General features: G+C 35.4%; 1 protein-coding gene across 4 annotated transcripts in view; it reads left to right on the forward strand.

Annotated features, from left to right (window-relative positions):
- The window catches only part of LOC149781117 (activated CDC42 kinase 1-like), a 162,164-nt gene that overhangs the window by 75,466 nt on the left and 70,834 nt on the right, over positions 1-15,864 (forward strand). For all 4 annotated transcript variants that reach the window (XM_089935219.1, XM_089935218.1, XM_089935216.1 and 1 more), the window contains 2 exons: positions 8,045-8,177; positions 14,086-14,277. In XM_089935219.1, coding sequence (XP_089791345.1) covers positions 8,045-8,177; positions 14,086-14,277 — 325 coding nt within the window. The remainder of the gene's footprint in view (positions 1-8,044; positions 8,178-14,085; positions 14,278-15,864) is intronic.

A 15,864-nucleotide genomic window follows, 5' to 3' on the forward strand; every position in this document is an offset into this window, starting at 1 on the left:
TTCATTTGTCAGCCTTCTATAGCAGTTACAGGCCCAGATTGTGTTCATTTGTCAGACTTTTGTAACATTGTTAAAGGGCCAGATTGTGTTCATTTGTTTGCCAGGATTATGTGTATTTGTCAGCCTTCTGTAGCAGAGTTGTATGCCCAGATTGTATTCATGTATCAGCCTTCTGTAGCAGAATTATAGGCCCAGATTGTGTTCATTTTTCAGCCTTCTATAGCACTTACAGGCTCAGATTGTGTTCATTTGTCAGCTGTCTGTAGCAGTTATAGGCCCACATTGTGTTCATGTGTCAGCCATCTGTAGCCAACTTATAGGACCAATGTGTTCATTTGTCAGACTTTTGTAGCATTGTTAAAGGGCCAGATTGTGTTCCTTTGTTTGCTTAGATTGTGTGTATTTGTCAGCCTTCTGTATCACAGTTATAGGGCCAGACTGTGAGACCCAACCACTTTTTTCATACACATAAATCCCTTGATTATTATTTGATGTAAACAAAATTTAGTATGCAACTTGATTTTCAATGCCAGTTCAGTTGTCATTGTTCAGTCAGTGTATTTATGCATTCTATATAGTATAGTGGAATTATTGCTCATGATAACATTAGCTATTTAAAAATGTACTTATTATAAATTCTATTCCACATCCCAAGAGAACAGCTGCGTCATTACAGTGGCATCAGATAATAACTTTTATTATTCTATTGTACTAACTATAATTTCCATGACATATATCTATATATATTTTTCTAAAAAAGCAATTGGGTATGACATATGATTCCCCTATATATGTATGGTAGATGTGTTTGAAGCAGCCAGTATATGCTTTTTTTCACACATCTTTAGTTGCAGTTTGTATATTTATGAAATAAGTATTTTCAAGAGTCTTGAAAATTCTGTAATCTGCAGTTAATAAAAAAATTATCTCATGAACAATTAATTTGTATGAAATAGGTCTGATGTGAAAATTCAGATTATTTTGGATAACATGTTAGGCCCCATAGAAAATTGCTGGTAATCTGTTATTGCACTTTGTTCTTGTTTTAAATATGCTCCAAGCTGCGTGAACACTTCATTGAAATAGTAGAGCATGGGTCATTGAATGATGCCGCAAAGACAAGGTGACATGTCTGTCAAACACACCCTGACAAATTATTTTCCATCCTTAAATTTTATTTTGTTGCAAGAAAATTACAGAAGGTAGTAACTTGCAAGGTTGGTGTCTTCAGGTGAAAAAACAATTATGTATAGCCATTTATTAAACTTTTTTTATGAACTAATGTTACTGTGATTCATTGTACTAAAAAAATTTCAGTCAATTAATCTAGGTCTTTTAATCGCTGCTCTGAAAAAATTATATATACAGTACTTGCTTATAAATTGAGTCAAACTGCAAACAAAGATCCTGATCTACTGTAGCATAATATGCCTGTAGGTCATGGTCTGTTTTGTTCTACTGATTACTCCCAACAAACTGCACAAACCCAGATCTGCCAGTACATTATTTGCCAGAAGATCTGGGTCTGTGCAGTTTGCAGTTGGACTTATAAACCAGTATATACAGTAGATTGTTTTGTTTGAATTTGACTTCTCACATCCCAAGTTGAAAATACATTATGGCAGGGTCAATTTACAAGCAAGGATTGGAAACTTAACACTGTTGCCAGATGTCAGCCATTCACTATGGATATCCAAAGCAATTCTCTACTGTGGGATTGTTTAATCCAACTCAGTTCAGTTCATTTATTGTCAGTCAAGATGAGTAACAAATGACATAAAAGATTATATGGGACATGATAATTATAGAACCCAGTGGAGAGTAGACAAGCAGAAAGATCATTGGCATAGTGATTGGTGAATGTGTCTTCAAGTTAGAAACCTAGCTCTGCTATCCTAAGTGACAGGCTGAAGTTAACTTATAACAGTGTTTTGTTAAGTAATTTATATTTTCTGTTTCCTATTTTAAAGAATGATTGAATATTTGCTAATGTCAGTAACATAAGAAATGTAAACTTTTTCCTCAGTCTGGACATAATTTTTGTAATTTTATGACAGATGGTGACAAAGATACTGTACTGGCAGTGAAAAGATCTCTTGTGCAACTCAAAAGTTACCCTTGATGTTAAGTTTTAAAGTATCAGAAAATCAGTAAATAAAATAGATTATTAAGTTAAAATTAGTAGTAGTGCATTTTTCAATGTACTAGAAGTATATGACTATATTTCTTAATGTATTTTGTCTATATCACTACTGTCACCAAAGCCTTACCATTACAACTACACTCACTTGCCACCAAGCTCCTTCCTTTACAACTACACTTACTTTTCATCAACCTCTTACCTTTACAACTACTTACTTGCCATCAACCCCTTAAATCTACAACTACATTTATCTGTCACCAAGCCCTGACATTAACAAGTACACTTTCTTCCCACCAAGCCCTTACCTTTACAACTAAACTCACTTCCAGCAAAACTGCCATATGCTTTCCTTCATTTTATGATAAATGTTCTACTGTCCATACTTTTTAGTTCACCTGGTTTTTGCGCAAATGAGCAAATGATATAGTCTTTAAGCTATAGTGCATCATTCTTCAACAGGGCCCTGGGTTGCCAAGTAGTGTACAGCACTTGCCTTTACAGATAACTATAGTATTCTCACACCATCACATTTGTTTGTACCCCAGTATCCCACCCACCCCAACAGAAGGCATCAAGGGTATAAAAAAAGCATAAAATGTAGTTATTTCATTCATTAATTTATAAGTTCTAACCTGATTGTTTCCAGAGGGTCCAAAATACTTGTTTGCATTTTGAATCAAACTGTATTTTCTTTAGCAACATCATTGTCATATTTGCTTGGGCTAGTCAGTGTTTTCATGCAAAAGAGATGTAGTTCACCATCTCAGTAATTCCATACATTTTGGATTTACATCTCTTTGAACACATGTATACCCGAGTTCCTTCTATTTCTTTGTTCAGTTTGTTTAAGAAATATTAAAACTAGACACTGCAAATATTGGATATAGTTTTTACTGAAATGGACTGTCCTAGAAACCAGAAACGGACATCGAGCAGTGATTGTTTGTTTACATCAGAAGCTTCTATTGCATTGAAACGCCAATAATTTGATAATGTTAGAGACCACTTGGCAACAGTCAGGTTAGAAATTATAAATAAATGAAGGAATGAAATTACTAAGTTTAGTGCGTTTTTTTATATCCTTGATGCTTTCTATAATCGGTAGGGGGTACAATAATTTGGGTGGGTGGGCTAATATCTATCTCACCTCAGCCACATGGGTTCAAGTCTAGGCTCACCAGCATGGGTATGAGAGAAAGGTTGCCACTAGCTTCCAGTGTGTTGATGGTTCTTCCTGGAGTCTTCCAGAGTTCCCTGATTATAATGTTTTACATCAGCAACATGACCATCCTGACATCAAGTTAAAGAAACAACCTTATATTGATGTACACTGTGCATTATGTAGTACACTGTGCATTATGTGGTACACTGTGCATTATGTAGTACACTGTGCATTATGTGGTACACTTATGTGGTACACTGTGCATTATGTAGTACACTGTGCATTATGTGGTACACTGTGCATTATGTAGTACACTGTGCATTATGTAGTACACTGTGCATATGAAGAACACTGTGCATTATGTAGTACACTGTGCATTATGTAGTACACTGTGCATATGAAGAACACTGTGCATTATGTAGTACACTGTGCATTATGCAGTACACTGTGAATATATATATATATAATTGCAATGCCAGTACCTGGTAAAGGAAAGTAACATTTTCATTGGTCAGAATGTTACCATGTGATCAAAATGAATTGCGTTTATTTCTACATGAACTGTAAGGAGAATTACTATTCTAAGAATACCCACTTCTAATAATGCAGTCACGTGTACAGCATAAGATAAACACTGCCAGTGAAGGCAGACATGAAGTAAGCATTAAAGGAAAAGATCATTCTAAGAATTTTTTAAAAAATAATTGAATAAATTTGGTTTTCATTGGTTGAAGGACTGGTATTATGATGACCTTATTATGACCAAGCACGACAATCCCATGTGATATGAATAGCTACATAACAGAAAACCCCAAACATGTATTACTATGCTCAATTAAGATTTCTAGTTTTTAATAATGCAAACATAATAACATAATGAATAATTGAAATTTCAATTATAAGAGTTTAACATTGTTTAACATTGTTTTTTCTGAGTTTATCGTGGTATAAACTGTCGGTTGCCAACTCACACAGCTTACATAACACCCTTTGGGCGTTACTTGCCGTGTGAGTTGGCAACTGACAGTTTATACCACAATAAACTCAGAAAAAACACATATATATATATATATATATATATATATATATATATATATATATATATATATATATAATGTATTTAAAAAAGAAAAATGTCTCTACCCTAATTTTAAAACCAATACAATAGAAAACATAATTTTGGGGGCCATATAGGCCTACTTGTACTTTGTATAAGGCATTATGACTAATCTAAACAAATGGGGATCGCTGGTTCTTATAAATAATTTCCTTGTCAATATTTATGATTGTTTAGGAACTATGTTTGTAATTCCCATGCCAAAACAACTTTAATTACTGTTTGAGTTGCTTAGATTAAACATTTTTATTCCAGTTATCTCCCATTATATCAACAAAGATTCATGTAAACTTTTTCAGCAACCACGTTGGATGCACCTAGTCGGTCTTTTGCATAGATTATCAGCATTTTTTCTTCATCATTTAATCATGAAACTGACATGTGCCAGATAAACTAGGGGAATTTATGTATGTGACAATTTTTTTATGAAGTTTTGCAACTTTGTGAAGTGGTAAAATGAGACTGTTATTTTGGCTTAACAAAAGAAGGTACACATCTATTTCATAGAGTTTTTGCACCAGAAAACTGTAATATTCTACATGTAGGTCAGAAATTTCTTTTACTTTTGCTGTATACATAATTTCTAAATTCCACAAAAATCCATTAATAATATTGTTTGTTGACAACTGATTCCCTGTTGTACAGGTACACCCCCATCCCCCCAACAATCCCATCAAGCAGCACATGTGGAGGGTTTGTTTGCATACAGGTCTATTCAAAACCGCTCTTAAGATTGCAGTTTTGTAAGAAGAAAGTTACTGTATACTGCACCTCCCCATTCTAATTCTACCCATTTGTACTTGCTTATAAGTCAAACTGCAAACAGCAAAGATTCAGATCATGTGCATGCAGATCAGGGTCTATGTTGTTTGTTCTATTGATTACTCCTAAAAAACTGCACAGACCCAGCTCTGCCAGGACATTATGTGATTGCAGGTATGGGGCTATGCATTTTGCAGTTGGACTTGTCTTATATGTGAGTATATATGGGTATGGCTTAAACACATTATAATTTGGCATTACATAATAATATTGGATCTATGACCAGGCCCACCTTATATAAGGAACAGTGTTATAATGAAAGGCCATATGTTGAGGGAGTGCTTTTCTTGATATGGCATTAGCATAATGTTTTTGTAACATGTAACATATTTAACCCCCATGTAACACTTGTCAAGAGAAAGTAAGTAAAGTAGCTCCTTGTATGAAACCATGGAAGACATATTAACCCCATTTTTTCTAATTCAGACATTTTCTGCTAAAATCTCTGGACTGTTGGATACTCAGTACAATTTCTAATAACTTGGCATTAGTGTGAATGCATTTTTTTAAAATTTATGGATAATCAATTTTTATGGTTTTTATTCATCTTCATTAATTTCATATATTCATTAATTTTAAATTTATGTATTAAGGAAATATCTATGTAATTTTAATAGAAGAATCAATGAAGATTGGTCCATAAATGTGTTTTTGCGTGTGTGGCAACCATGAAAATTAGTGTACCTCCACAAATCATAAATTCACTTTACTGTAAGTCTATTTTTTGCTGTTACTAAACTTTGGGGATTTCTGATGCCAAACAAGGAGTGGATCCACTTGTTTGTGGATTACATCGACAGCAACACCAAGGAGTGGATCCTGCCTGACTTGTTTGTGGATTATGTCTTTATCTCTTAAGAACTTACTGTAACATCATGGTTTATATATCAGTTACATTGTAACGTTGCTCTCTTAGTAAGAGGGGTGGTTAATTGAATTTAGCTGGCTTTATCTAGAGGATGACTTCCCTCGATATTATAGCCTGGCGGGAGTGAAAGAAGAATAGAATTTCAACAGAGAACTGAGCGAGAATACTGGGAGAAATGAAGCAATGTGAGCCCTCTTTTGACAAAAAAAAATAACAAATTTTATCAGAACAAATTAATAAATGGCAATTCCACTTCAAGTTAGATTATGTCAGTGTAATTTAACAGGTGTGTATAATTTGGTTTTATTTCATCATCATAACAAGAGGTGAAAAGAGCACAATATCAACGATTGATATGCATCACCTTCCTTACCTTAGACCCTTTGTCAACGTCACCTACTTCCTAAGCTCTATGCTATATCGCTTCATGGACTTCCTGGTCCTTTTTTTTTTTGACCTCGTCCTTCTTTTCCTCGTCCTTCTGTGTCCAGACTGTCTTGTTTCTCTCGCAGCAAGCTATTCCTTATTGCTGTTCTTTTTCAGAACTTGTGTGTCCTAGCACTAAAACATGTCTTTCTTTTTACAAGATGGACACCTGGTCCCTTTCTTGTTTAACGAGGAAAGCACTGATCTCTTTATGCTTTCCACAGAGTCAAGACTCTTTCCTCTTCCAGGAGATTTTCAGACTAAAGAATTTTGATTAAGGTTGTTACTTTAAAGTCTGATTGCTCTAAAGTGTACGCCTTAATTTATTCTGCCCAATCATAGGCAGCGGTCCCTAATTTTTCCCAAAGAAATAATTTCTTTCATCAGGTTTAGACAGCTCAGAATCTGTGTACGACAGTGCATGACAACTTCCTTTTGAAAAAATGATAAGTGGACATAAGTTCCTACCAAGCAGTTAGGGTTGGTAGCTCAAATGTTTACTTTCTAAGTACCATGTTAAGATACCCCAGTCAGTTTCACTGAGTTGGAATGCTGCCCCTTTGAAGTTTACACTGACATGGGGGGAGATGAACGAAGAAAGGTCGAAGTGACCTACCACAAAGACGTTTCTGGCTTAAATGCAATACAATTTTAATGCTCAATGCATTCAACTTTAAAGTTCGCTGCAATTCAAAATTCGACACTTCACATAAGTCTATTGTCCAACAGTACAGTGTAGCACAGGCCTTGATCCATGTATAAATCTGAAAGATTTCACTTTGTAGTGCAAATTTCTTCATTGGATACTGTACAGACATGACTGGAAAATTGTCGGCACACTTTGTACTGTAACTGTAAATTGATATTTTAGCATTATTTATTGCATATGCCTACCTTAAGGGGTGCATAATATGTTGTCAAAGAGACATCCTTCTTGGGTACATAAGCTCAGAAATGTCAAGGTCATTGTGACTTAAAGCAAGGAACTTGATTTCTGCACAATCACTTAAGTTTTCCAGCATTTACAGTTACAGAACTTGCACTTGGAGTAAGGCTATTGATTTTGAAGTCGAAAGGTTTTAAGGCCATAGACTAAAAGAAGAAAATTGTTTCTTGCACAATAACATTGGTTTATAAATCACAGACCTGGCCCAAAGTTTGTGGATGGCTTTCATTTATGGCAGGAATGAATATCAAAGTCAAAAGGGTAAAGGTTAGGGTCACTGACTGAAAGATGAAAAATGGTTTCTGCACAAAATTTTGTTTATCTGCTTACAGGACTATTAAACATGGGATGGGCATGTATTGTGCCATTCATGGTCCTCTTGTTGCTGTCTGCATACAATTAAGTGAATTGGGATTTTTTGTTTCTTGATTGCAGTGGACATAATTAGAAATGACTGACATTACAATTAACTTTTCCTTCTAATATCACATAAATTACACATCTTTTTATTTGCAAACATTCATTGCAACTTTAAATATTTTATGCTTTATGTTTCCCAGATTGTCACACTTTGAATATGTCAAGACAGATGACCTGGAGAAGATTGGAATGGGCAAGCCAGCCATCCGACGGCTCTTTGATGCTGTCAAGAGGAAGAAGGCAACACTGCGCAAGAAAGGAATACTGGAAAAAGTAATTTGATTGAAAATGCAACAATCTGTATATGTATGTGTACCCTGTCTGTAAAATGTTCTGCGCTTGAAGTAAATATAATGCAAAATTTATGTTTCAATTTTTATAGACATTTCCTATATTTGATAAATGTGCTTTTAGGAATGATACAGATGTAGTAAATGTGAGTGAAAGCAAAATAATCAGTGTAAAGTTTGCGATTTTCTGCATCCTTCATTTTACTAGTTTGTAATTCAGCTATGTATTCAAAACATGCTTTATGTAAATGAGCAAATGACTGATAGAGATCAGAGGGAGGGGGTTAGTTAGTCTGGTAACACTGCTTCTTATAGTTAGACTGGTAACACTGCTTCTTATAGTTAGACTGGTAACACTGCTTCTTATAGTTAGACTGGTAACACTGCTTCTTGTTGGTGACTTAATATTTTTAATATAGCGATAAACCATAAACAGGCACATATCACTGTCACATTATACACATGGCTCACTGGAAAAAAAGATGAAATCACTTAACACATTGTAATTTTGGAGCTATCTTCAGTGGAGTGCCCTTTTTCTTAACAAGACGGCATGCAAGAAAAGCAGTAAAAAGTTGTTTTTCTGATGATCAACCTGATCATTGAATTTACTGTAGAACTTTGAAGGATTGAAGGTAATATAAACATATTTTAAGCCTTGGGTTATGAAGTACATGTACCTTAGATCATTTTCTTTGGGAAAAGACCTTTGCAGTCACTTAACTAACTGGTTCACTGTCCTGTTTTATATATGAGGAACTCATTGATGAGTCACCAATTCCAGTTAACAAAAGTGCCCCCATGGATTAGGGATTTTCTGGCTCATTTCTTTGCTAGGAAACTTTTTTATTCAAAGACTCATCCTGGGAAGAAGCTGATTAAAACAGTATTCCTTCATTAACTCAACTCATTACACTGGAATAAAACTACAACATAGCAAAAATGACCGTAGAGACTTTTATTTCAACTTTTCGGAAGCTGAGTCAGGTACATAGTACTGGGCATTACCAGTCTTAGTGAGTAATGACATGAGAGTCACTATCGAAACTAGATATTGTTGATTAGTCTGAATTAGTACTTAAATGAAAATCACTATTAGAAACAGGGTATAGCTGCACAGTCTGAATTAGTACTTAAATGAAAATCACTATTAGAAACAGGGTATAGCTGCACAGTCTGAATGAGTACTTACTTGAAAGTCACTATTAGAAACAGGGTATAGCTGTACAGTCTGAATGAGTACTTAAATGAAAATCACCTTTAGAAACGGTATAGCTGTACAGTCTGAATGAGTACTTACTTGAAAATCACTGTTAGAAACAGGGTATAGCTGTACAGTCTGAATGAGTACTTAAATGAAAATCACTATTAGAAACAGGGTATAGCTGTACAGTCTGAATGAGTACTTAAATGAAAATCACTATTAGAAACAGGGTATAGCTGTACAGTCTGAATGAGTACTTAAATGAAAATCACTATTAGAAACAGGGTATAGCTGTACAGTCTGAATGAGTACTTAAATGAAAGTTGCTATCAGAAATGATATCAGTCTGAATGAGCATTGACATGGAACTCATTGTCAGAATCAAATTTACCATGGGGCAGCTGAAGTAGATCTGGTTTATCATCTTCAGATGATTGAGATAGAAGATGATGATCAGCAACTGCAGGGACTTGAGGGATTGGTTCATTGGTTCCTGTCTACATTTTCCTTGTGTTTGTGTCAATGTGTTAGCTGGAGACAGCCACACATTTCCATAATTTAGAGTCTTATTAGATGAACCAGTGGATCTTGATTAAAGCAGTTTGTGAGCTTTGTTTTTGTCATTTTGAAAGCAGTGAGATATCTTTGTTTTTGTCATTTTGAAAGCAGTGAGATATCTTTGTTTTTGTCATTTTGAAAGCAGTGAGATATCTCTCCTGCTTAGTTGTAGGTGGAGACAAGGCAAACATTATCGTCTTCAGAAGTGAAATAGAGATCAAACTTTCTGGTTTAGCTTCTAGCAGTGATGAATATACATCTGCTTTGATATAGACATGATTTGATATAGACATATAGCGGTTGATATAGACATATAGGTTGATATAGACATCAGTTGTTATAGACATATGGTTTGATATAGACATATGGTTTGATATAGTATGGTTTTATATAGACATGGTTAGATAGAGACATGTTTGACATAGTATGGTTTTATATAGACATGATTTAATATAGACATATGGATTGATATAGACATATGATTTGATGTAGACATATGGTTTGATATACATATAGAATGATATAGACATCAGTTGACGTAGACATATGGCTTGATATAGACATATATTTTTTGATATAGACATATGGTTTGATGCCTCTATATATACGTAATCTTTCAATTCATGTTTAGGTCTTTTCTTAACTTAAAGCCATATTGTAATGGTGAAAAAATAATCAGCGAGTTAGGTCTTGAATTTCGCAGAGCTATAGCAAGTAAGAGATGGGTGCTTGGTCACTCACCAATAAGTGACTCACAGGAATAATTTAAATTATCAGTGCAGAAAGTATTTCCTTTAGAGTTCATAGTAGACTTACTCACATTTGCCATTTGACTTGTTGTTCCCAGATGATTATCCATTTTTGTTTGTTTTCACACATGATAATAAATTATGACTTGATTTGTTTTTACCATTTGGTAATACATTTTGACTTGATTTGTTTTCCAACATTTTTTTTATAAATTTGACATGATTTGTTATCCCACATGATAATACATTTTAACTTGATTTTGGGCCCCAGGTAGCCGAGTGGTCTAAAACTATTGCCTTTACTGATCACTGCTATCTCTCCTCTGTGTAGGTTTGAGTCTTGTGCTCAGCTTAAATGGGTATGTGAGAAAGCAGATGGTGGCTTCCCATGTGTCAGTGATTCTTACTTGGGTTTTCCAATGATTCTTCCTCCACAAGGTATACTGGCCACCATGCATAGCCCATCTGGCACTGAGAAATGGCGTTAAACCCAAAACAACAAACAACCATGTCTTGATTTGTTTTCCACATTTTAATACTTTTTTGACTTGGTTTGTTTTCCCATTAGATAATACATTTTCCTGAGAGAAGTCAGAGCTGAATTTGTTTAAAAAGATTCCCCAGATAGTCCTCAACTTTTGCAGTTTGCGAAGATTAACCTGTAACTGAAGAAGACTGATCCCCAGATATTGATAACTCCTCTAGCAACTGTCCAATTACTTCCATTTCTCTCTTCTAGCAACTGTCCAATTACTTCCATTTCTCTCTTCTAGCAACTGTCCAATTACTTCCATTTCTGTCTTCTAGCAACTGTCCAATTACTTCCATTTCTCTCTTCTAGCAACTATCCAATTCCATTTCTTTCTTCTAGCAACTGTCCAATTACTTCCATTTCTCTCTTCTAGCAACTGTCCAATTACTTCCATTTCTTTCTTCTAGCAACTGTCCAATTACTTCCATTTCTCTCTTCTAGCAACTGTCCAATTACTTCCATTTCTCTCTTCTAGCAACTGTCCAATTACTTCCATTTCTTTCTTCTAGCAACTGTCCAATTACTTCCATTTCTGTCTTCTAGCAACTGTCCAATTACTTCCATTTCTCTCTTCTAGCAACTGTCCAATTACTTCCATTTCTCTCTTCTAGCAACTATCCAATTCCATTTCTTTCTTCTAGCAACTGTCCAATTACTTCCATTTCTCTCTTCTAGCAACTGTCCAATTACTTCCATTTCTTTCTTCTAGCAACTGTCCAATTACTTCCATTTCTCTCTTCTAGCAACTGTCCAATTACTTCCATTTCTCTCTTCTAGCAGGGGCCCCGAGTGGCCGAGTGGTCTAAAGCGCTCTCCGTTACGGATCACTGCCATCTTACCTCTGTCTGCGTGGGTTCGAGTCTCGGATTCGGCTAATGTGGGTATGTGAGAAAGCTTGCCAGTAGCTTCTCGTGGGTCAGTGGTTCTTTCTGGAGTTCTCCCGGGTTCTTCCTCCACCATTAATACTGGCTGCCATGTATAGCCTATCGTGTGCTGAAAAATGGCGTTAAACCCTACAACAACAATAACAACAGCTCTTCTAGCAACTGTCCAATTACTTCTATTTCTCTCTTCTAGCAACTGTCCAATTACTTACATTTCTCTCTGCTGTTTTGGGGAAAAATAGTAGAAAATATTTCTTGATACTTTGAAAGGTAGGGAACTTTTTTTGTTGTTGCTGTATGTGATTGTCCCAATTCAAGACTGTGTGCCACACAGTATGTAATAACTAGTATTCACTTTGTTCTCTCATTTTTCTTTGCATCTCCTCCTTTTACCAAGTGTGACAGCTGCCTCATCAAAATTACACCCTGCATTTCTTCTTCAGTAATGCACTTGATACATGAATGGTTTGCAGTCTTTTTCTTTCTGTATCATTCTGCTGATCTGAGTTTAACATCAGCAGACTATGTAATAAACTGACAATCAGACAGTTTTAAAACGTAGTCTCTTACTCATTGATATGTATCTGTAGTCATCATAGACACGTATGTACAGTCATCATTGACATGTATCTGTACAGCCATCATAGACATATATCTGTACAGTTATCATAGACATGTATCTTGTACAGCCATCATTGGCATATATCTGTACAGTCATCACGGACATGTATATGTACAGCCCTCATTGATATATATTTCATTGGCCATCATTGACATATCTGTACAGCCATCATAGACATATATCTGTAGCATCATCATTGACATATATCTGTACAGCCATCATAGACATATATCTGTAGCATCATCATAGACATGTATCTGTACAACCGTCTCTGACATGGATATGTACAGCCATCATTGATATATATTTCAGCAGTCATCACTGACATATATCTGTACGGCCATCATAGACATATTTCTACATTCATCACTGACATGTATCTGTACAGCTGTCTTTAACATGTGTCTGTACAACCATCATAGACATGTATCTGTACAGTCATCATAGACATGGATATATACAGCCATCTCTGACATGTATCTGTATAGCCATCATAGACATGTATCTGTACAGCCATCATAGACATGTATCTGTACAGCCATCATAGACATGTATCTGTACAGCTGTCAATGAAATTTATATGTACAGCCATCATAGACATATATCTGTACAGTTATCATTGACATGTATCTGAAGAGCCATCAACTAGAACAGATGCAAATCTGGCATCTGTTACTTGTTCTTTTACTTTCTCATTTCAATTAATGCAGTGCATGACACAGACAGTTCAGAATTATCTAGGTTTCTGTACATGTCACCCAAATCAGTACCTGGATATAAGGTCATGTGCACATATGGTACAGTCATGTATCCGTCATCCATTATCTGTCATGCATTTTGCATCTTTTAAGAGTTGCTTGTTCCCACTCTTGAGTCCTTATTTCGGATGCAGTTTGAATCAGACCTGCAATGTGGCTTTAGAACATACAAACCTTGGACAAGTTCAGTAATGTACAAGATCCATAGTTATTAATGAGGTGCTCTTACATCTAAATGGCTGAGCTTGTTGTCCTTCTAGAATCCATTTTTATGATCCATTTTTGGATATAAAAAACTTGCAATATGGGTTTATATTTATCTTGGATGGATTCATTAATGTTGTCCAGACTTGTTTGTTACAGTATTTGTTTCATCCTATCTTGTCAATTAAGTACATTTTTGAACCACACATAACACAAAAATATAACACTCAAAATGAGACCAATCTGACAGCATAACATACAGTGGTCTTTTTTGTGAGTGACCAATCTGACAGCATAACATACAGTGGTCTTTTTTATGAGTGCCATCTAGGGAGAAGTTCTATGAAATGAATATTCTCATGATCTTTTTTTTCTTCCAGTTTCTTCCTAAAGGTCAGGAGAAAACGTCAACCAGCAAGAAAGGTTTGTCATCTTCCCCCCATTCAGCTAATGGTGACCAATCCCTAACCTGCGTCATCAATGTAACAGCCCTGACTTTGTATGGGAAGATAGGTAAAGGATCCTTTGGGGTCGTTAGGAAAGGGGACTGGATTACTCCCTCTGGTAACAAGGTAATTTTAAATAACACTGCACTGGAAATCAGTATTGACATTTGGGTTTCATAATATATGAAATGGTTATAAAGGTGTCATTTCAGCTGTTGATTCAGGTGGTTTGTTCATCAGCTGGTTTTTGAACTACATATGTTGGGCCATGCACTTTTTTACAAATCAAGTTGATCAAATATCACATCCCTTTACATTAAACATAAAACATGGACAATCATGGAAAAGAACATTTTAGACCATTTTGTTATGCAGATATTTTATTTCTTTTCTTTATTTTTTGTGCTGATAATGTTACCTTAAATTTGGAACAAATGTAAATTTATTTATTTTTATGGAAATCAATTTTAGCACAGGTGGTCATGGTTAAGAACTTAATGGGATGGCCTGTTGCCAATCATCTGTCATCAATTCATTGCCTGCCCATCATCTATCTATTGTATGTGAGGATTAGTTTATTTTTGCTTTGTCTCATAAACTACTAAGAGTTTTGAAAGGTTACACACATTCTTCCCAAAGTCTGGTTGGGCCTCAATGAAGTGGATGCTACTTGTCCACTACAGACCTGACAGCTCATATGATTTGACCATTGGTCTTACTGAAATTACCCTTAAGTTACAAACTTACAGAAAAATGGCAAAATATATCAAAACTATGATCGTTGATGTAAAATCCAGATATTGGATTGTCTGGGTTTGTTACAGATACAGGTAGTTTGGTTAGGGAACCAAGTACCTAAGATGCTTTAATTTTATGAGAGTATATGTGTCTGTGTGTGCATATGTTGTGTCTGAGTGAATGAACATGTCCTTGAGTACAGCTCAGAATGGAAAATAATCTCAAGGTAATGCCCTATATACCTGGTCAGGTGGTGATGTAGGGGAACAGGTAAAATCCTTACAACTTACGTTCAATAAAAAAAATAAAAAAGCTCTAATCTGCCCATCTTTTTGTGCAAAATACCTGCATGATAAAGCTTTTGCTTATATCTAGAAATGTTTTGTAACAAATGAAAATATATTGATGGCAAAAAGGAAAATCAGCCTCAAGCAATCAGCAAAGAAGTATTAAAAAGAAATATTGCAATTAATGGAAGAAAATCAGGCAATACAGCATATCCCTGGTATGTCTATTGGACATAATATATTATTTTGATTATTGTGCATGGCAGGACAGATGAATACTGCTGCCATTAGAAATTTGAAAAAAGGACAAGGATTATGTCAATTTGGGAGATCTTCCAAGAACCCATTGACTTCCACTTGGTTTGGAACTGCAGTTCCTGATTGGGAGATCTTCCAAAATGGCATAGACATCAGTTGGGTTTGAAACTGCAGTTCCTGATTGGGAGATCTTACAAAATGGCATTGACATCATTTGGGTTTGGAACTGCAGTTTCTGAAACTGAACTGGAGGTCACTGAGGTCTAAGTGTACAGTGTGGCCTTTGCTGTTGCAGATCACACTTCAGAACTTTCTGAATGCATATTGTCTAATTCAACAATAGCAGTACATAATATTTCAAGCAGCAGGGAAGTTGTACAGACCAGGTGGCACAGACTAAAATAAGCCTCCCACCAAACATTTCTCCGTA

Source organism: Sinohyriopsis cumingii, chromosome 15, assembly GCF_028554795.1.
Source record: "Sinohyriopsis cumingii isolate HCF-2022 chromosome 15, ASM2855479v2, whole genome shotgun sequence".
Classification (NCBI taxonomy): domain Eukaryota; kingdom Metazoa; phylum Mollusca; class Bivalvia; order Unionida; family Unionidae; genus Sinohyriopsis; species Sinohyriopsis cumingii.